This window comes from Lactuca saligna, chromosome 5 (assembly GCF_052625555.1).
Source record: "Lactuca saligna cultivar CGN05327 chromosome 5, ASM5262555v1, whole genome shotgun sequence".
Taxonomy (NCBI): domain Eukaryota; kingdom Viridiplantae; phylum Streptophyta; class Magnoliopsida; order Asterales; family Asteraceae; genus Lactuca; species Lactuca saligna.
In genome coordinates this window covers 222221803-222245616 of record NC_136421.1, presented here as the reverse complement: position 1 = coordinate 222245616, position 23814 = coordinate 222221803, and the positions used below count along the sequence as shown (strand labels likewise).

General features: G+C 33.1%; 1 protein-coding gene across 1 annotated transcript; it reads left to right on the top strand.

The window, feature by feature from the left end:
• The first annotated feature begins 249 nt into the window (after nt 1–249).
• On the top strand, nt 250–2901 carry LOC145045141 (pectinesterase/pectinesterase inhibitor PPE8B-like). The gene is made up of 3 exons (XM_078993481.1): nt 250–1036; nt 1411–1983; nt 2070–2901. The coding sequence occupies exons 1-3, from the start codon at nt 703–705 to the stop codon at nt 2759–2761; spliced, it is 1599 nt and encodes a 532-aa protein (XP_078849607.1). The 5' UTR covers nt 250–702; the 3' UTR covers nt 2762–2901.
• The last annotated feature ends 20913 nt before the right edge of the window (nt 2902–23814 follow it).

Here is a 23814-nt window from a genome sequence, read left to right as displayed (position 1 = left end):
GTTCTCTTTTAGGAAAAGGCTATCTCAGTGACATCTTTTTTCACAGAACATGGCCTGTTGTTTCAAATTACTAAAAGTAAAAAGATGCCCATACATCAACGAACATGTAATTGTTATGATAAAGCAATAAGTAGAAACTTTTTCTTTCTCAAGTGATAACATAAAGCAGCATCAAACCACCGTGCATAATCCCATGAGAGGAAAAGATGGCGACTGTTATCGAAATAAATCGAATCGAAGATCAACATAATAATAGAGGACAGAAGTAAATCTTGGGTTGACATTTTTGACATTTATGCTTCATAGCTTTAATTGGAAAAGAGAGAGAGAATAAGATTAGTGGGCAAGACTAACGAAAGGGAAAGAGGTTAAAGATGGAAAAGGAAAGCATATAGGCTGGCAAGCATTACAAAGAATCCTTCCACAGGCGGAGGAGCTAAGGTGCCCTTTTAACACCGACTCTAGTAGCATGTACGTACATTGTGACACTCTTTCCGATCTTCGATCTCATGTTCCATGCATTAAATATCTCTCACCTGTCTCCCATACCCTATTAAATTTCATCCCACCCACCCACCCCTGTGCCATAGACCGGGTACTCGGATAATACAAGTTATTAAATTGGGAGGTGGTTTGATCTATCGTCGTCCTGTAACTAATAAGGGTATCGATATTTCCTATAATTCTCCTCCTGCAAAGTACATGGCTCTTCTTCGTTGTTTCGGAGGGACCAAACTTGTCGTCTTGTTAGTACTTGTTTCTGCACTTTGCTATCCTACTCCCACATTTGCTGCTTATAGTGAGGGTGTATATGTCGACGCAGAGTGCTTGAAAGTTCCCGGATCTGCTTTCGTGGGATCTGTCACATCTACTATTCAAACTGTCCGAGAAGTGATCTCCATCGTCTCCAAATTCAGTGGTGCTTTTGGTGGCGATTTCCGGGTTTCTAATGCCATTGCTGACTGCCTTGATCTCCTCGATTTCTCTGCAGATGAACTCACCTGGACTCTCTCTACTACCCAGAACCCCACCACTGGTATATATCCTTGATCGTTTCTCTAACAAATTACTTAGTAACTAGTGATGTCACGTTATGTGGAAATGATCCAACATTATACAATCAGCTCAAAGCAGTATTATTCAGTTCTGTTGATCATTTCAAACTGCGAAATTTGGATAAGTGTATAATTGTAATTATGATTTTACTCGTTGTTCACCAGTGGAAGGAACTAAACGGGTATATTAAAGAAAACATGCCATGTGAGCTTTTTTAAAGTTTCTGATTTTATATAGCAAAACCGGATATCATTTCATTGATTGGTGTCCGTCTGCATCATTTAGATATATTAATTAATAGCGATGTTAATGTTTTACTAATTCATCTATCTCTCTCTTTTACTTTTACTCAAGGTAAATATTATAACAGCACCGGTAACAAGGGTGCTGATATGAGGACGTGGCTTGGTGGGGCACTGGGTAATCAAGACACCTGCATGGATGGCTTTGAGGGAACAAACAGCTTTGTAAAGACGGTGATAGGCGGTAGTCTTCAACAAGTCACGTCGTTAGTCCGTGATATCATCGGCATGATACGTGATGTTCCATTAACCAACGTCGATCATGTGGTTCCATCTGGGAGGAGGAAGCTGCGGGGTGTTGATGGCCCTGTTTTTCCTGGCTGGCTTAAAGCAAAAGACCGGAAGCTCCTCCAAGCCAAAGGCAGCAACATAGAAGCTGATGCTGTAGTGGCGGCAGATGGTAGCGGCAACTTCACGAAGGTGATGGATGCCATCGATGCAGTCCCGGATCATAACAACCGCCGCTATGTGATTTACGTGAAGAAGGGAGTATATCATGAATATGTAGAGATCGGTAAGAAAAAAACGAACATCATGATGATTGGTGATGGAAAGGATCTCACCGTTATTACCGGTAACCACAGTTTCATTGATGGTTGGACTACTTATCGTTCTGCTACATTCGGTACGTATACAATTAAGCAGCTATGTAAATAAGTTAGTATAATTCTATGTTAGTTGAATGTTACGTAATTAACTACATGTCCGCAGCTGTAAAGGGGCAAGGATTTATAGCTCGTGATATGAGATTTGAGAACACCGCAGGGCCTGAGAAGCACCAAGCGGTTGCATTTCGATCAGATTCCGACCTTTCAGTTGTTTTCCGGTGTGCTATCACCGGCTACCAGGACACTCTGTACGCCCACTCCATGCGCCAATTCTACAGAGAATGTTTAATCACAGGCACTGTTGACTTCATCTTTGGAGATGGTGCTGTGGTGTTCCAGAATTGTCAGATTCTAGCGAGAAAGGGACTTTCTAATCAAAAGAACACCATTACAGCTCAGGGACGTAAGGAACCAACTCAGCCTTCAGGGTTTGCTATACAATTCTCCAATATATCTGTAGAGCCTGAGTTGCTTAACTCCAGTATTTCGACATACCTTGGACGCCCATGGAAGCTGTATTCACGAACTATCTTCATGCAATCGTACATGAGTAGCCTCATTAGGCCTGAAGGGTGGCTTGAATGGAATGGTGACTTTGCCTTGGATACTCTTTACTATGCAGAGTACATGAACTATGGTCCAGGCGCTGGCTTAGGAAGTCGCGTCAAATGGCCTGGACTCCATGCCATTAATGAGTCGAGTCAGGCAAACAACTTCACTGTGGCACAATTCCTTTTAGGAAACGCATGGTTGCCATCCACGGGAGTCAAGTATACAGCAGGATTGGTGGTTTGATCAGAATTGACAATTAAAACTTTAAATATTCTTTATTAATTTTACGTTTTGTTTTCTTTTAGTCCGGTGTATTGGTCTTCATATTTCTTATCGATGATTATATATATGTATGATACTTTGAGCAAAGCTCGTTTCTTCCATTGTGAGTTCTATTGCCAAAGTTTATTTGATGTGGATCGACTGGGTCGAATTTATACAAGATAGCTAACGTTAATCACCTGAAAATAAAATTTAAATTACCAAAACCACAAACCATCGGAATTTGTCAGAAACGGTGACAGAAAACCTTTTTGTTGGTAAACGCTAAAACATGTTTGTTCGGACAGAATTAGTGACAAAATTATCACTATATATCGATCAATTTCCAACAGATCTTTAATGACAGGTTTCCGACATACGGAACTGGAGTCATGTGTGTTGGGTTTATGGTGAAGAATTGAAGGAAGAAGTATTTTTACTATAATGCGAATTATATGTCACACGTGTAAAAAAATAAACTAGAAAAAAATTTTAGTGTACAAAGGAGACAATAAAATAGATGAAGAAGTTATTGATTTGCACACAAAGTTTTTATTAAAACGTAAGTACTTAAATTGAAAATAAAACTAATGATTCTTAACACCTATTTTATCCTATAAGAAATTGAAACCTACTCAAACTGCTAAAACAATAAAATAAAAGACATTGACTCCAAATCTAAAACTGGGAATTAATAAAAGACAATTTTCCTATACCAAAACTGATTAACCAACAATCACCATCTTAATCGGTTTGGTCATACGAACCACTCGTTCAAAACAATGTCGATTCCTCTTCGATTAGACCCGCCTCTTTTTCCCATTTAGGACACTCGTTTTTATAGTGACCAAGCTCACCACATTTGTAACATCTAATATGACTTTTATCCCGGACACGTTCATTACCATCTCGATTTCTCCCGGACCCCCAACCTCTTCCCCGGCCATGTCCAAAGTCATCCCGATTTGAACGTTTATTGCCACAATGCTTACAAACATGTGACTTTTCGTCACTAGACAACAACAACCCACCTTGAGTGTTCTCTACTTTCTCAGTTCCTCTTATACGCTCCTCGTATGCCTTTAATCTACCAACCGCTTCATCGAATAACATTGAATCCAACTCGAAACATTGCTCTATTGAAGCCACGATTTGGAGAAACGACTTAGGCATCGAATTTAGTAATCTTTTTACCACATCACCTTCTTCAAGCTAATATCCAAGACTCCTTACTTTTGACTCTATACCGGATAATTTCATCACAAAATCATCAACCGTTTCATCCTCTTTCATGCGTAAACTTTCAAGCTCCCCTTTTAAGGTTGCAAGTCGAGCCGTTCTTACCCGATCCACTCCCAAATACCGTGTTTTTAGCCCATCCTACACTTGCTTTGGGTCGGTGTAACTCGCCATTTGCAACACCATATCTTCGGATATCGCTTGAAACAAAAAAGCAAGAGCTTGTTTTGACTTCTTTTGATCTGGTGCTTTATCTGACGTCTTCGGTTCGACCATCTCCCATATGCCATGTGCATCCATAATTGACTTGACTTTAACCGCCCACACCAGATAATTCGTTGGAGTCAAAACCGGAACTTTATATGTTAATGAACCTCCTTCTTTAACCAACGACATCCTTTTCTCCTTAACCCCGACTTCTTTAATCAAGCTTGTTCCGAGAGCACTCTTCCACCGGACAACAAGACAAGGTCACGACCACCTTTACCGTCTTCCGTCACCCGCAAAACAAACCGAATCAAAGCCACCCGCTTTGACGTCTTCTCGTTCGTTTACTTCGCGCTTCCGGTTAGTTTCTCACAAGCCCGATTAAAAGAAACCGGGGTTGCTTCCAATCAACCTCAAATCGCACCCCCTTCAACGAAATTGCGCTCTGATACCAAGTGTAAAAAAATAAACTAGAAAAATTTTTAGTGTATAAAGGAGACACGAAACAAAGAATAAAATAGATGAAGAAGTTATTGACTTGCACACAAAGTTTTTATTAAAACGTAAGTACTTAAATTGAAAATAAAACTAATGACCCTTGATACCTATTTTATACTAGAAGAAATTGAAACTTACTCAAACTGCTAAAACAATAAAATAAAAGACTTTGACTCCTAATCTAAAACTAAGAATTAATAAAAGACAACTTTCCTATACCAAAACCGATTAACCCGACAACACATACACACTTAGTGCAAGAACAAAGAATGAAGTGATTTGAAGATTATTGATAAGTAAGCAATTGCAAGTGGGCAGAGATTTGATCACTTCCTATATTGACTTTAGTGGTTACAGCTAAATGAAGAGCCCCACCATGTGATACTTCAAGCTCATGTTATGTTTAATGTAACAAAACCGATATTTATTATAGTAGTGTTTCCGCTGAGTTGTTATTATTTTGGTGTGGTTGTACGTGGCTTTCCCATAAATGATCGTTCTGTTCGTTCGGATAAATGTATCATGTATCATGTATCATGTATAATAAAAACTAAACGAAAAGCATAATTCTAATGACTTACTCACCTATCCTTAGTCACTTATCCACATCTTATTCTATTTTTCCCATGTGTTCGCATATGCTTAATCCTTGATGGACAACCAAATGATTAAATATATTGTTGATAATATAACAGAATAAAAATATAGTTTTATATGAAACTTTTAAATGTATGTTGAAAGACTGTGTAGTTGGAAATTATCTATTTTACTTAATGATAAATATTTATTTAATTACTTTACTTAATGAAGAGGAGTTTTCCTATAAGAAAAAAAAACTTTAGGTGTGTTCGTCACACATTTTTTAGGAGCTTCTAACTTCTAACTTTTAGCATTATTCGTATCTAAATGTTAAACCATGTCTATAGATAAAGGACTAGGCTTTTTTTTTTTTTTTTTTTTTTTTTTTTTTTTGTTATCTACAAATTTTTATATAGAAAACATGTAACCTCAAAATATATTTTTGTCATCTCTATCCATGGTTTTTTTTTTCAACGTAAAAGAATTGATGTTATTTATCTTTCTTCTTATTTCTTGCGTTACCTTGTTCTTGGTTATTCAAATAGATGATCGATCCGTTTGAAATATTACCTTAATGTTTAACTTAACGTTCGATCTTGAAGATTAACGACTTATAACATGGTGTAGTATTCGTTTAGCTACAAAGATCATTGTTGTTGATTTGCCAATAATTGGTATTATAGCTTCCACGATGGTTAGTGATTCATCAAAGATTGTTTACCAACCATGTCATCAACAAACTACAATATCACTTTACTTGACAAAAACACAAGATCCTTTTAAGGCAAGTAAAATTGATAAGATGCTTTCATAGTGGTTGAATGACAAAAAAGAGATGCAAGACTTGAAGGGGTCATCACCAATTTATGAACATACTTCTACCGAATGACGTTCTTCAAGATGTTCGAAAGGAAACATGGACAATTAGTCTCTAATTAAAACTAAAAGTCCTACTAATGACAAAAGGCGTGCTCAACAGGTTAAATCCATATTGCATGCTAGCCATAAGAACATATAATACGACTATCAATCAACATACAAAACACTATACTAGTCTAAGCATACAGTGTACTCTAACAATACTATTACCTCTATAATATAGTGAGAAAACTCACCTAAATTAATAAGTCACAACTCCACAAAAGTCTACACAAAGAAACGTCTAGCACGAACCACTTCATACCAAACATAGGCCAAACCCTGGTATATATATTACTCAAATCTATCAAAGTTTAACCAAAAGTCAAATTTATCAAAAAAAAAAGTCAACGGTTAACGGTAAAGGGTTGGATGCGCCCACCTTACACTAGATGCACCACATCCACTAAGCGACAAAATAGTCACGATGAATCCTTAAACGACACGCTTTATTTTTTGTGCAAATACATCTAATCCATTAAGTGCTTAATTATTTATGCAGAAGCTTAAGCTTTCCAAAAACCATCTACTGAGATCTAAGGTAGGGATGTTAACAAGACCAAACGGGGACGAAAATAGCTGCCCCTATCTTTTCCCCCATATTCGTCATTTCCCCCATTTTTCCATCCTTGATTCCGCCCCCGAATTTAAAGACCACCCCTGATCCCACCCCAAAATACCCCCGAAATGGTTCAAAGAGAGTTCAAGCTTAGTTTCTTTTCATCCCATTAATTCAAGAAACAGCCATTTAACATCTTTAAATCCTACAATTTTGCAAACTCCAAGAAAAAAGGTACCATTTGATCAAATTGCTCCAAAACTCTTCTACAAACCAAATTTATGAATGAAATACAAAAAGGTGGAAGCTTTGTTACTTAAAAAGAAAAAGGAAGTGATAGAAAGGTTGGAACTTCACTAGATATTGCTTCCTTGCACCAAATACACCTTCTTATTCTTCTTCAAACTTCTTTCTCATGGCACCAAAAGCTTTAGGAACAAAGGATGGATGCTAGGGCTTCAAAGTAGTGGTTTTTTGGAGAATGGGGTTACCAAATGAGGAAACCCTTGAAGTTAGAGCCATTTAATAAGACCCAAGGCTCAAGACCTAGAGTTTTAAGCCTTTACGACGAATCACCACATCTAACCATAGACGTTCCACACCAAATAAAGAGTGTGCTACATTCAAGAAAAAACCCTGCATATTATAAACTTTTACAATTAATTAATTACAAATAACATACCAGAAAACAAACCTTACATCTTTCATGTGGATGATAACCAACATGTTACAAAACCTCAACTTGCTGATAAAACCACAACTGTCTTTGCTTTTTTATTAAATGAATAAGAGGACATGATGTGAAAAATATTGTATTTGATAATATGGATTATTTTGGAATCAATTGTAAGTAACAAATAATCTCCAAAATATTTTTAGTCCCTATATGTTGGAAATAAAACACATTTATTTTAGAGCTATAATCAATTTGTAAAAGTGACTTTTAGATGTTATGGAAACGTGGAAAACAAAGGATAATAATAGCAAATAAACTTTTTTACTTCTTAAACTAGAGAAATTACAATAACAATGAAGAAAATGTATTGACTTCTACTTGTTTCTCAAGAATATTACTAGTAGTATTTAAATACAAAAGTAATCATTTTAACATATCTAACCCTAGTTATTTTTCAACTTATAGTTTATTTCTTTTTCATTAGAATTGGATTATTATTCTATGATATAACTGATACATTTTCTACATCAAAATACATGATTATGTGCAGTAGAAAACAAATAATAATTCCTACATTTTCATGCAACCTAGAGGATCCATTTTTCATGTTGTTATTGCTACTACTCTAACGCCTTGTTCCCGAGTTCCAATTAAGGAGAGAAATGAGAGGATATGGAGGGAAAGCGAGGGGTGTCGAAAGAAAATCGTGTTCCCGAGTTTCATTAATGGAAGGAAAGTGAGTGGAGGGGAAGGATTTTAGAGTCATATTTTCCTTCCAAATTTTCCTCTCAAATTGGGCGGATTTGGGAAGAAAGTGAGGGGAAGGAAAATTTTAAGTTTATTTTCTTTTTCCTCCTAACTCGGGAACACAAAACTTAAAAATTTTCCTTTCCTTTCCTTTCATTTCCTTCGAACTCGGGAACACAGAATAAAGAATATTTCCTTCACCTCCCTTTCTTTCTATCAAAATTTTCCTTCCATTTCCTTTAATGAATTTACATAAAGACTCAGGAACAAAGCGTAAGTATTAAGAATTACATACCTCTTTAGAAGCAAATGGTCTCCTTGCTTGAGATCTTGTTTTTTTCCACTTTTCTTGGATGAGATGACCCAAACCAGAATCCCTTTAATGGCTCGCACCCAAAAACACCAAAGAGAAAAAATAACAAACCCTTAGGAGAACGGAGGCCAGATCGAAAATTCTAAAAACCCTAGAAGGGTTAAGAACTTCGTCCACCTTAGGAGGGGAGAACGAATTTTGCAAGGGAAGAATAAGCATCTAGGGTTTAATCCTTAGCTCCCTATTTATAGGCTTCAGTTGCTTAGTCCTAAAGCAACTCCAAAACCCTAAAGAATTCTTACCAAATTCTTCCAACCTATCCTTAGGGTTCTGGAATGCTATAGTTAATTAACATTCAACCTCTCTATTTAATTAATTTCAAATGAATTCTAAAGCAGTTTATAACTAATTTTTCAAAGCATGGCATATTCATAAACTATATTCTATGATATTCTTTTTTTTTAATTGCTCAAAAAGGGTTTTAAGTGAAACCCAAAATGACCTTGCTATTATTAAAAATATTACTAGTAGTTAATTATAGTAGACACTATCAAACCTAGCTGTCTTTGACTATTTGGATCACAATCTTTGGTGTATCATATAACAATTTGATCCTTGTTTTTATTGATGTTCACTAATTCGTATTTGATTTTCATCATGTATTTGTTGGGAACATTTTCATTTTTGTTTAGTATTTTATTCTTGTATTTTTAGCTAGTGTTAGATCTATGTTTATTTTGCCATTTTTGGTGTTATGACTATTAAAGATTATTCTATTGAATCTGCTAGTACTCAACGTGATGGTGAGAATTATTCTTTTTAGAGTTATATCATGAAGAACTTTCTGTATGATAAACATATTTGGGGTTATGTTATTGCTACACATATTAAATGTACTTATAAGAAAGCTAATGATTATATAATGCCTATTGACAATAAGGAAACTAATAATTCATAAATTAATACATGGATCGGAAATTATTACTTAATCCATTCGGACCCAATTGGCCAAGTATGATACAACTAAAGAAGTTTGTGATCTTTAGATAGATTGCATATCAGACAATTTTTTCTAAACAATACGAGTTGGAAATTGATGGTTGATCCTTCCAACAAAATTATATAAATTTTCAATACTTATATGTTGTAATGTCTGATTTGTTGGATTAGTTGGCTCTTAAATAACATGTGGAGTTGAAAGCACTCATAGATATATTTCTATAAGGCAACAACAACATTCATTTTGGTTCTACATGACATTATTATATTATTTGAAGGATTATATGGAACAATCCTTCATTGTGTTCCATGTCACACAAATGATTATGTTGTTCATGAACTGATAACATAGGAGACTCATCTCAAATGTCATATCGAAAAAGGGTCTAAATCGACCATGACCCCTACTTGTTGCTCCACAATGATCTCCAGTTACAATCATTCTATACTATCCTATAGTCTATCTTATGATGAATTTTCCTTTTGCAAACAAAAAAGACACTATAAGACATATTTGTAACATTGTGATTTTTCATCTAATTTTTTTTTATATTTTAAATACTTTTTAACCAGAATACGTTAGAGAGAGTCTTCTTTTGAATTTTATGAAAACATCACCAATGTTACTTAAGTATAAAAAATAACCTCTTTCAAAAGTTTAAATTTTATCAAACCAACACCAAACAAGTTATCAAAACAAAAGTAGATGAAATCTCGTCGACAAGTCCAAAGTGGTACCATCAATAAAAGTGTGCTAACTATATATCTACCCAAGAATCCCCTCCATCACCTAGCCATCAAACTATACTACATGTTCCAATGCAAGGCAAACAATAAGAAAAGAAACAAGTGTCGGCATACTCTAAGTGAGCCAATCATAAGTACGATGTTATGGAACACACATATCCCAAATGGGTCAGACAAGCATCGTATAATCATGCATTCAAGCAATCATATAGAATGGAATCAAATGCATTATATAATCAACACAGTAATGCTCAAATAATATTATTCTTCTTTAGAGCTTTTACGTTTAGTTACACTTCATTATTCATCTTTGTAACTAATTATTACTTCATACATCACTATAATATTATAAGATAAAATTAATCTTCAATTTCAAAATTAATAATTACACTCCTTTAATAATAATTGTAATTATTATCAAACACATCCTATTTACAGGTCTATATATTCACTGGTAACCCCCAAGGTAAGTATCATGTTCACTACTAATGTGCCCGACACGACCCAATTCACTAAGTAAGGCACGACTCTCACCCATAAAATTGCCCCCGGTTCACTTTGTTTGCTACTCCGATATTGTATATATGAGTACACACATTGTCGTTAAATATTGGTATAAGCGGTGCAAATTCCATCATGTTACACCTCACAAATCCCATGTGATGTTTGCATCGACTTTCCTCACAGAGTCACCATCGCTCCAGTTCACCTATCTTTAAGTGAACTATGTGTCGGATTGGTCATCTAGAATAACCATTCAACTGGCGTTCCTCGTAGAGCCAACATTAACTGAATTTCTTCATAGAGTCAATCCTAACCGACTATCCTCTTTGATTCGATACTACTTCGCTATCCTCGTAGAGCTAATAGCTATCGGATTTCCTTATAGAGCCAACCCTAGTTGGATTTCCCCGTGGAGACAACCCTAATAGGCTTTCGTCTTGGAGCCAATTGTTAGAATTTTGGGTGTAGAAAGACTTCGAAATTCTAAGAATCGTGTTAAACAAGTTCAGATTAAAGTATTTGGGTGGTACTCCTTATTTTTAATCGGATAAGACTTAGAAAAGTGAGAAAAAGAAGAGAAAATGTTCAAGATGTTATGAAGAAGAAGTGTACCAACCACAGATTTCGAATATGATCATATAATCAAAATAACCTTTCTGCCTTAAAACTACTAGATGACAGTTTTATGTCCTAAACTGTCCAAAACATCATAAACTAACTTAAGTCCGAGTCTAGAATATGGATCACAAAACCGGGTACATTTACCAAAAATCTAGATTTCGACCCCAGCCAGGGGCTCTGCCCCTTGGACCCCGCTCCTAGGGGCACTGCCCCTGGACCCTCTTTGGTTCAGGGTCTTTGCCCCTAAATAGAAATATACTTTCAACAAAGACAAAATTAAACAAATGTGCACTCCGCACCATATCGATTTGTTCAATAATTGTCAAATTGACATTGATCAACAAATTAACCCCATTATACTTAAATAACATTAGTGATATAAAATCACCAACAAACCTCCCTCATTTAAGTGTAATCTAACATTAAAATCATAACAACAACAAACTGATGCATAAATTAAATATCGTGACGATTGAATTTCACATTAGTATATTACTCATTCCAAATATTCCAATATCAGGGTATCATTAAGGATTGAACCTTTTCTATTCTAAGTGAATACATGAAGATAATATACACAACAGTTTACATTATCAACGTTCTAACTTGACACTATATTTTACTAGCTTGTGTCCTATCCTTCAATAAGCATATCAAAGTCAAGTCCTAACTTCTTAAAGCAGCTAAACTTCATGCTTATATATGTAGACCTTTTATTCTTGCACCTGCAAATGCAATTTTTCAAAAGAACTATTAAGAGTATAAATTCAACCTCCTTAACTTGCTGTATTGAACACATACCTTAGGATGGTGATAATAATATGTTCTAATCTTCAAATATCAAGCTTTCCACACTGAATTCAACATCTAATATTACATTAGATGGGAATTGGGTATCTCAATATAAAAGATTTTAAGTGGACTTTAAACCTATCCCTACAGTCGCCTTGTGCACGAGATCTCTTACTACCCTTCGGTTAGATGATCGGCTAAATTCAACTGAGTTCTTACAAACTCCACAGATGTCACACCAGTCATGATGAGCTCACGAATCTTGCTATGTCTAACACCTTAATGTCTAGAATTTCCATTATACACTTGACTATAAGCCTTAGCTAGGGTTGCAGCACTATCACATCTGATAGAAATGGTAGATATTAGTTTGGGCCATAATGGAATTTCATAAATCAAATTCCTTAGCCACTCAGCTTCTTTACCAGCAGCAGACAATGCAGCAAACTCAGACTCCATGGTTGAGCTAGTAATACAATTTTGTTTCTTATATCCCCAAGAAACAACACCTCCTCCAAGAAGAAACACCCAACCACTTGTAGAGGAGTGATCCTCTAAGTTGTTAATCCATATGGCATCTAAATAACCTTCTACTGTATGTACTAACTCTTCCCACATCATAAGCTATAACAGGCCTAGTAGTAATCATGTCATACATTAGACAACCAATAGCCCTTTAGTATTCAAGTTAAGACACTGGAGATCCTTTATTAGGTAGAAGCTTAAGCCTAGGATCTATAGGAGTGCTAACAGGAGAACAATTGTCAAAGTTAAACTTTTTCAATATCTTCTCAATATAATGAGATTGAGAAATTGAAATCCTATTATTCCTTTTCTAATTCTTATACCAGGAATTACCTCAGTCTCCCCCGTGTTTTGCATATCAAAACTAGATGGTAAGAATTTCTTGGTTTTATCAACTTCACTTTTATTAGTACCAAAAATTAACATATCATCAACATACAAACAAATTATAATCCATTTACCAAAAGAATCAAATTTGCTTTATATACATTTGTCAGCTTGCTTTAATGCAAAACCATTATACAAAATCACATCATCAAACTTTTCATTCCATTGTTTTGGTACTTGTTTCAAACCATATAATACTTTCTTTAACTTGCACACCTTATGTTCATTACTAGTTATAACAAATCCTTCAGGTTGTTTCATGTAAATTTCCTCATCTAAGTCACTTTTCAAGAATACAGTTTTCACATCTATTTGGTGAATCACAAGATTATGTATAGCTGCAAGAGCTAACAATAATTTAATAGTGGAAATTCTATCAACATGAGCATAAGTATCATAGAATTCAATGTATTCCTTTTTCCTAAAGCCTTGGAAAACCAATCTGGATTTATACTTATCAATTGTCCCATCCACCTTCATTTTCCTTTTGAGGATCCACTTACTTCCCAATGCCTTGAAACCAAGAGGTAAATCTAATAATACCCAAGTATTGTTATGCATGATAGAATCAATCTCATCCTGAATTGCTTCTTTCCAAAAATGAACATAACTAGATTCCATAACTTCACTAAAAGTATTTGGATCCTCCTCAATATTAAAACAATATTGATGTTGACATATAGTCTCATTTATTGTTCCTTCAACTAGATAAAGTTGAAAATCAGATCGAAAAGACTTAGCTTTTCTAGCTATTGTGCTTTTCCTAGGTTCATGTACAGAAGTTGTACCACCAGAAACATCCTTAGCTTGATTAGTACTCTTTCTAGAAGATTGATGAATCATGTCCCTTGGTCTAGGTATAGATGTAAATCTTTCTTCATCAAAGATAGCATCTCTTGACTCTATCATAGTATTTACAGACACAAAGTCATTAGATTCTAAAACATAGAATCTATAAGCTTTGGAATGCTCAACATTTCTAATAAATATAAAATTTACACCTCACTCAACCAATATTTTCCTTTTAGGTTCATTGTGCCTTACAACTGCTCTACAACCCTAAACTTTAAGATAACTCAAATTTCGTACCTTTTTACACCAAAGTTCATAAGGAGTATTCTTACTCCTTTTATTTGGAGTTCTATTGAAGATGTAACATGAAGTTAACATTGTATAACCCCAAAACCCTTCACTTAATCCAGAATAGGATAACATAGAATTAACCATTTCTTTCAAAGTCCTATTCTTCCTTTCAGTCACACCATTTTGTTGTGGTCTATAAGGAGATGTGGTTTGATGTATTATTCTGGTTGACTCAAAATAAACTGAATCATAATACTCACCACCTCTATCAGTACACAAGACTTTAATTAATTCATTTTTATGAAGCTCAACTTGTTTATAAATTTTAAATTTATCAAGTGCTTCATCCTTAGAATATAGCAAATAAACATAACAATATCTAGATGAATCATCAATAAAAGTAACAACATAATTTTTGTTTCCAAGGGAAGGTGTTGCATCTGTAGAGGTTATTATGTTGCATTATTGGGCCTTTTGTTTGCTTTTTTTGTAAGCAGGTTGGGTCTGTCCACCCGTCTTTTATTTCTAGGGTTATAGTATTTAAGGTGCATGCATGCATCATATTTTGGTGACTTTGATATTATTCTTTTAACCCTAATCACGCCTCTACAGTAAATATTCTCAATCGAGTTATTCTGAGGCTGTGACATTTGAATCATTCAGCCTATTTTGATTCACTATCATGTTCCTGATTTAAACTATTTTGAATCTTGTTGATCTTTTAAGGATTATTATCCTAACAATATGGAAATCACATAAATCACTATGTATAAGATCCAACCCCTTGCTTTAACAACATCTTTGAAAGTTTGTATAGTGATTTTAGTTAGCATGCATGTTTTATATTTTCCATTATTTTGCATATCAAAAGCACGAATTAAACTCATTTTAGACATGTCTTTTATTGTCTTGTAATGAATGTGTCCTAGTCTAGCATGCCATAATTCAGATTTATTAAAATTATTGCTAGTACTAGTAGAAGCCATGCAAATAGAATTATCAATAAAAGGATAATTAATATTAAGCCTAATCATTCCACTGTATACATATCCAAATCCCATAAAAGAACCATGTCTTGACAAGATATACTTGTCATTTTCTAATACTTTTTTGTAACCATAATTATTTAAAACAATTTCAGACAAAAAATTCTTTCAAATCCCCGGTACATATAAAACATTATTTAGACACAAGCACTTTCTAGAAGTAAAGCAAAGTAAAACAAATCCAAAAACCTTGATTGGCTCAATTGCAACATTTCCCATTTTCACCACAGATCCATGTTCAATTGGTTGACATTCCTTGAACCAACGAAGATATTTACATATATGGCTTGTTGCTCCCGAATCAACCCACCAAGCAACATCATCATCTTGCACATAAAATGCTTTAGAAATCATAGAAATATAATTTTGAACATATTTAGAATTTTGCATGGAAACATAAATCTGACCTTGTTGCTTTTTAGGATCCTTGGATCCACTTGGTCCAACACCATCATTGTTCACTTTAAAGGAAAGGATGACAAGTCAATGATCACAGCCACATAAATGGTTTCATCCATTTTCAGATTGTGTTGAGAAAACTGTCCCAGGATCCTTAACATTTCATGGAATTGTTTGATAACAGACCTGGAGTAAATCATCTTGTAACCCATAAAGTTACTAACAAGAATCTTCTTGCTAGAAGTATCTTCAGCCATGTATTTGGATTCAAGAGAATCCCAGTTCTTATATAGATTTGAAATTTTGATAGATATCAAAAAGAGAGTCACACATATCATTGAGAATATGAACACGACTTATGTAATCATCATTTTCCCAATTTGATCTCCTTATTTTTCCCTCCAAAGGTTCATCTACAACAGATTCTTGTAAGATTGGCATGGTGTACTCACAACATACATCACTTTCAAAGTGGTATAGAGAAAGTGCATCTTCTTCTGCCATCTACGAAAATCTTGCCCTTCAAATTTGTTCAATTTGTCAAACTTGCTTGTCCTATCCTTCACAGAATCACCACTTGCCATGATCACGAAGTACTTTAATCTTTGTTAGAATTTTGGGTGTATAAAGGCTTAGAAATTCTGAGAATCGTGTTAAACACTTTCAGGTTAAAGTATTTGGGTGGTACTCCCAATCTTTAATCGGATAAGACTCAGAAAATTGAAAAAAAGAAGAGAGAATGTTCAAGATGTTATGAAGAAGAAGTGTACCAACCATAGATTTTGAATATGATCATTTAACCAGAAAACCTTCCTGTCTTAAAATTGCCACATGATAGTTTTATGTCCTAAAACTATCCAAAATGTCATAAAACAACTTAAATCCGAGTCTAGAATATCGATCGCAAAACCTGATACATTTACAAAAAATCTGGATTTTGACCCCAACCAGGGGCTCTGCCCCTTGAACCCAGCTAGGGGTTGCCGCCCCTTGGACCCCGCTCCCATGTGCGTTGCCTCTGGACCCCTTTCAGTTCATGTGCTTCATCCCTAAATAGTAGTATACTTTCAACAAAGACAAAATTAAACAAATATGCACTCCGCACCATACCGATTTGTTCAATAATTGTCAAAGTGACATTGATCAACAAATAACCCCATTACACTTAAATAACATTAGTGATATAAAATCACCAACACCAACACCACCCTTTTCCCTCTAAGTGTATTCCTTATTTTGATTAACATGTTATTAATTCTTCATTACCGGGTTACAAAACATCCTTCTTCATTCTTCCTAAGTAATCATGATCTTTTATTAAGTGTTACTTTAAGGCATAGTACTTCAAAGTTCCTCACTATGTAAGCATGAAAGGGTGTCATACCATGTTAAAGAATTTTCATCTTAGCATGCATACATCACATATAATCAACACAAAATACTCTTTCTATCATGGACCAAACGCGCCTCTGACATCAAAAATAAGAATCTAGCATATATGCATCCTAAATTCTCATACACATTAAGGAATTCAACAGTATCAATAAAAAATCATACACAATAGGGGTACATGATACTTATATAACCTAGGTTCATTCCAATTCATCTAAGATATGGAATTCTCTAACAAAGTACCTAAATTCCACAAAGATTAACTCACCTTTGTCAAAAAGCGCCATTTCTACACTTTAAATCTTGTAAGTACCCGAGGTATCAAGGTCTCCCCTAATACAACACAACAATTATATTACTATATTCTTTTCAACTTTAAAAATGTTTATTCTACATCCCAAATATATAGAGAATTTACTAGACTAAAGTTCCAAAATTTTACCCAAAATAGCATCCTATTCAAGGACATTTTAACACAACCAAATCCTGAAATGTTACAAAATTTTTATATATATTCTATTATGTTAGACTTTTACCTTTCCATGGAATACTTTTAAAGGTGGATATGATTTTTCTATAATTTTCTATGGATTACAAAGCTTCATATTAATGTAGGTACTTTCAGACGAGTCTGTGAAAATGACGATTTTCATCTTGGTTAGGATCAACATCAGGTCAAGGGAAAAATCAGGGACATACTAACCTCAAAATCTGAACTTTTCGAATTTACGGATTCTAAATCCGACTCCTAATGATTTTTATATAATTTTTAGAAAATAGGGACAGAATAGGTATTTTCATACAATTTCCCAACTATTACTTTTAAGGGTTAACTAACATCATAATCCATTAAGCCATAACAAAAATGACTCCTAAGCTGGAAATTAAGCTCTTAATAGCTGCAAAAACTCGTTGAGTCAAAGGAAAATTCCAACTTCAAACCATGACTCAAAGTACAATGCTTTTAAGGGAAAAACAAAGTATGATACTAATAAGAGAAAATAAATTTACAGTTTGGGTTTTATCCACCATTAAGCCATAGAAAAAGACATATTTAGATGGAACTTGGGTAAACTTTTAGGCATGATATGGGTGGCTTTCAAGGTTATATAGTCATGTATTTCATTTACTTTTTAACTCAACTCTTTTCTTCATAACTTCTTATCAAATATCACTTTTACCTCTTTTAGCATCCTAGTATTGTTCTAATGATCTTCATATCATGTAATCTTTAGGGTTATGTTTATCTACTAAATTACAGCCAACAATAACCATTTTACATCATCATAATGATTTTTAGGAATTTGATATCCCAATATTAAAGGAGCATAAATATTTCGAGATGACATTAAGGTTTTACATGGGTTACATGGCTAAATTACAACACCAAAAACACATACGCCAATCTAGCAAACATATTTATGAATCAATCAAGATTTAACAAGTTGAAAAACACCAATAAACATACACCATAAGATGGAAATCAACCAAAACCACAACCAGTCTTCATGTCTGTGTTGTGGTGCTCTTTTGGTGATCATAGGGGCTGCCGGCGGTGGTTTAAGGTTTGTCTAGGGTTCCAAATATAGCTAGGGTCTTTAGGATAAAGATAGGGTACCTGTAATGGGAATGAACAAAGAAAATATCATGTGCACGACCCTCTTTTCTTCTCCTTCATTGTTCTCGTCGTTCCCCCTCTCACATTCGTCTTTTTTTCCTCTATGATGTAATAGTCACAGACCTAATAAAGAGTTCAGGGAGACTTTATAATAGACAGAAGGGAAGAAAGAAATGAACGGACTAATCAATTCTCGTCGATCCCATGAGCATGAGTGTTTTTTATTTTTTTATTTTATTTTATTTATTTATTTATTTATTTTTGCTAAATGGTCCCTCTATATTCGGTCTTGTGCACTCTCTACCCCAATCCTAATTATCTTCGCATTCCAAGTTTCTTTTATTCACATTCCATCCCCTAATCTATATTTATGCCTTGTATGACTAGAAATTACCATAAATCAATTAAATTAACTTACATTTCTCTTAAACATTGAATAATTCTTTTAGATATTAAAATTTACTATTTTTATTTAATTTATTCAATTTGAACATCATAAAGCTAAAATCATTCGCAACAGTAATTATTCAAGTAATTGAAAGCTAATGTCGTTTAACATAAGAATATTTTGGTAGTTACAACATTGTTCACTACTAGTTAACATATGAAAACAACAACAATCAGTTCTACAACTAAACAACACATCTAGACCATTTCAGATGCATCCTTCTAACCTTACTTCATAAGCATCTTATCCACAACCGTTTAATACTACTAAGGCACCTTTATTAGAGACTAATATTAATACACAATCACTATCTTCTTTGAATTCGTATGTTTTTAGCCGTTAAGACAATTTCTTACTTTTAATCCTACTAACATGTTAACATCAGTCTCATTCAAATGTGTCTTCATCTAGTACATAAGGTATTCCTTCTTTGTCATGTATCTTCTATTTTGATCCATATCATCATATATCACCTTTTTTTTTTTTTTTTTTTTTCATTTTTCCATTTGTTTCATGTTTCACCTATTTCGGTTATGTCTGCTAGTGGTACATATATTCCAATAAAAGGTATTGATTATGTTGTACTCCTCACATATTGCTCACTAGTGTCTCTTATATTACGAAATTGCTTTTAGCTCTTGTTTTAGTTAGTCAATTGTGTAAATAAAGGTATTGAGTTTTCTTTTCAGATTCTCTTTGTTGTGTAGACGACCCCTAATTGCTAAAGGTGATTAGGATCGATTGTAGGCTAGGGGAGCTCTATGTCATGGATGAAATAAAAATATAAGTTGTTGTTGCTTCTAATATTAATTTGTATTCTTTTCATTTGAGTTGTTTGTCTTCTAATTTTTATTTGTGACGTTCTCATTTAGGACATGTCTCAGCTGCACATTTCCAGTTCTTAGCCTTTATTCACTTTATGTCCTTTGAACACGTATGATATTTCTGATTGTAGTGATTGTAAATTGAGATTTCTTTCCTCATTTTGATCATATGCATTATGATGTGTGGAGACCATACAATGTCTTCAAAAACAAGACCTGCATATTATGACTCATTTATGATAATTACATTCATTATACTTGGATTTATCTAAGGAAATACAAGTTTGATTTTTCATAATTTTCAGTGTTAGAGATATTTTTTTTTTTAAAATATCTCGTTGTCATAAAATATTTTTGATGCGACTTAAAAGGGACGATGGGATAATGTTGGCAACCATAACAAACAAGTTCACAAGTATTAAACACAAATAAATTACCCAAATGCATGCCAAACAAAAAAAGAAAAAGAAAATGCTACTATAAAAGGAAAATTGGCTAGGTGGAGGTATGTATGATGATGGATACCCTTTGATGCTCTTGAACAACTCATTGTCTAATTCTAAACTGCACCATATTGCTAGGATATAAATCTTTTGTGTAAAAGTTGAGTAGCTAAAATATTTAAAAATAAAATAAATGAATAAATAAGAAAAGAAGGAAGAAAGATAAAACTAAACTAATATAATCATCATACAACGGATCATTAATTCATGAAAAAAAAAAAAAAAAAACTACACCATATTGCTAGGATATAAGTCTTTTTTGTGAAAGTTAAGTAGTTAAAATCTTTAAAAATAAATAAATAAATAAATAAGAAAGAAAGATAAAACGAAACTAATATAATTATTATATAATTGATCATTAATTCATAAAAACATGAACTTCATGACATCTATTATAAAAAGCCACATCATTTAAAACATGTCATAACCTAAATAGTTAATGTTACAAAATCTCTTAATTTTTTTCAGAAACCTTGTCTACACACATAGCGTGACTTATAGAGGTTGACTGGCTGTAACGCCTTATAGGCATTAAGGTTGCATTCTCTTGACAGATAGAGAAAGAAAAGAAATATGATGCATTCCAACTCGGAACTCCTAAACTCCTTCATCATAACTCCAAATACCTAACCACTAACATGGAAATCATTTGTAAGTTCCTTCATTTCCACCGACTCTTTCAAAAAAAACATTAAATCATTTTGTGTACTGTAAGGATAAATCAACTTTAATATAACATATAATACTATTAATACTACAATTAAACTATATATATATATATATATATATATATATATATATATATATATATATATATATATATATATATATATATATATATATATATATATATATATATATATATCCGGTAAGAAATTTTTTTTGGTAGGAAGGTAAGAAGTTTTTTTTTCTACATATTTTTTTGACGAACAAAATAAATGAATCACTAGATGATTCATTTGTAAGATGATTCACAAGAAAAAATTCCCAAAAAAACATCTTTATGATTCATTTTTAAGTAAATTAAGAAAAAATTGATTTTTATGACAATTTTAGTGAATAACAACAAAATCATTGTATAAATGAATCATCGAGATGTTTTTTTGAGAATTTTTTCTCGTGAATCATCTTAAAAATGAATCATCTAATGATTCATTTTGTTTGTTCGCGAAAAAAATATGTAGAAAAAAAACTTCTTACCTTCCTACCAAAAATTTCCTTCTTATTTGATCTTGACTCTCTCTCTCTCTCTCTCTATATATATATATATATATATATATATATATATATATATATATATAGAGAGAGAGAGAGAGAGAGAGTGCTAGATTTAGTTATTCAAAGTAATTATTGTGTTATTGTATGCATAAATATGGGCAAATCAAAATTAAATAAAAAATTTAATAATTAAATAAATAAATAAGGGTAATTTAGTAATTTGTTTAGTAACTTCCAAAAATAATCACTATAATCATGGTATTACCATTGACTTTTAACCTAAATAAATCAGTGTGTCTTCCTCAATCTCCTACCCGATAAAGCCCTAGCATCCTAGAGGTTATCGACGCTTTCATAGCGTGTTCGGAAACCCCTCACTGATCGTCCATGAGTTCTAATCGAAAATTCGGAGTTGCAGCCTTTATCTAATCGAGAGTTAAGGAACAACCTAATGTAGTCACAAAGGAAAGCACCAAGACAGCGGTGTGGCTCTGGGGCTGCTGTGTCGTGAGAGAGAAGCAACCTACATACCCGGCGTATCTCGATGATTCGTTTTTCCACCTCCCACAAGCTCCTCCAAAAAAAAGTCTTCTTCTCTGATTCGTTTCCCCTCTGAACCCTTGCACTTCCTTCCACAACTTCTAATCTCCCCCAAGCTTCTCTAAACCAAACAGTGAATGAAGGTCCATCCTTTGATTTCGGATTTGAGGTATGCTACACTTGCTGCAATTTGTTGGTGTGACAACGACCCAACATCTAGACTTTATTTTTAGATTTGAAATATCCACTTCTCACATTTTTTTTGGTTTCAGTTGTGGGATTTTTCAGTGTATGATATCTTAAATCAGATTTGAAGTATCCACTTCTTAGATTCTCCGATTTACATTGTTTTCATGTTGTTTCTCTGACCAAGGTGTAATATTTTGGGTGAATTGGGAATTTGTTCTGATTGTCTAATTTTTATAGGAAATTGAAAGTTGTTTTGATGCACACTAAGCGCTCGCTAAATTGCTTCAACTGAATGATATTTCTTCTTTTTTTATCTGAAAACTCCATAAATATTTTCAGTGTTATTGTTGTTATTTTTTTGTTGCATATCTCTTATCAGTTTTTTCGAACAATGGAAGCCAATAGCCTACAAGTGGAGTTTTTAACACCCTCATCAACTCCAACAATGTAGGAACATTTGATGCTTCTTAAATAATTTATGAATTTTGTTAATCTTAAGCCAAATGCAATTATGAGTTCTATCAATTACATATTAGATATTGAACCTTAAGATCAATTTGTTTTGAATTATGTGTTTGTGTTATTCATCTTTTTTTTTTTAGATAAAGAGAATACCAAATTACTAATTTTTATAATATTCGTTTATAATATTCTATCAGAAAAGAATGTTTTTTATGATAATCATGAACATATTCTATTAGAATGTCCGAATTAATATAATTATTGGTAAATGAATTCCAATTCTATCAGAATGGAATCACGGATTCCAATTATGTTGGAATCGAATATGGATTTTTTCTCACTAATTTATTCATTGGATTTGTTTCCACAGAAGCTAATTCTTGAAGAACGGACCACGAAATTTGAACAACACCTCTTAGCAACACTATTTATTTAGAATGTATTAGTGTCTTTGTTAGATTTTGATATTTTTTTTCAAATTTGAAAGTTTTTTTAGTTTTATTTTTAACAAAAAACATAATTCTTATCAATTGTTACATGTATTCTATAGAATTAATAGAATTTCTGTTTTAATTCTTAAATTGATGGTTCGAAAATTTTGTTATTCTACAAAAAAAAAAAAAAAACTTAAGTCATGATCAAGAAATATGTTCAAGAATATTTTTATTATTTTATGGTTCAAGAATATTTTTACTTTTGAACACACTCAAACATATTCTGTCAGAATGTCCGAATTAAAAATCTTATAATTCGTAAAATCGGATTTTTAAAATTAATAGAATCTATGATACCTTAAAATATGCACATTTCATTTATTAAATCTATATTAATTGACTAAAATACCCTTCTAGTTAAATTAGATGATATTTTCAATTATATTTAATTAAATAATATATATTAATCACTTTCTTAAAATAAGTAAAATGATTGACCCACATTTATGCATACAATCATACAATAATTAGTTAGAATATAATAACCTAAGCCTATATATATATATAT

Coding starts and splice junctions, on each gene's coding strand:
- LOC145045141 (XM_078993481.1), top strand. CDS start 703: ATGGCTCTTCTTCGTTGTTTCGGAGGGACCAAACTTGTCGTCTTGTTA. Junction 1,037..1,410: donor TACCCAGAACCCCACCACTG/GTATATATCCTT, acceptor CTTTTACTCAAG/GTAAATATTATAACAGCACC. Junction 1,984..2,069: donor TTATCGTTCTGCTACATTCG/GTACGTATACAA, acceptor ACATGTCCGCAG/CTGTAAAGGGGCAAGGATTT.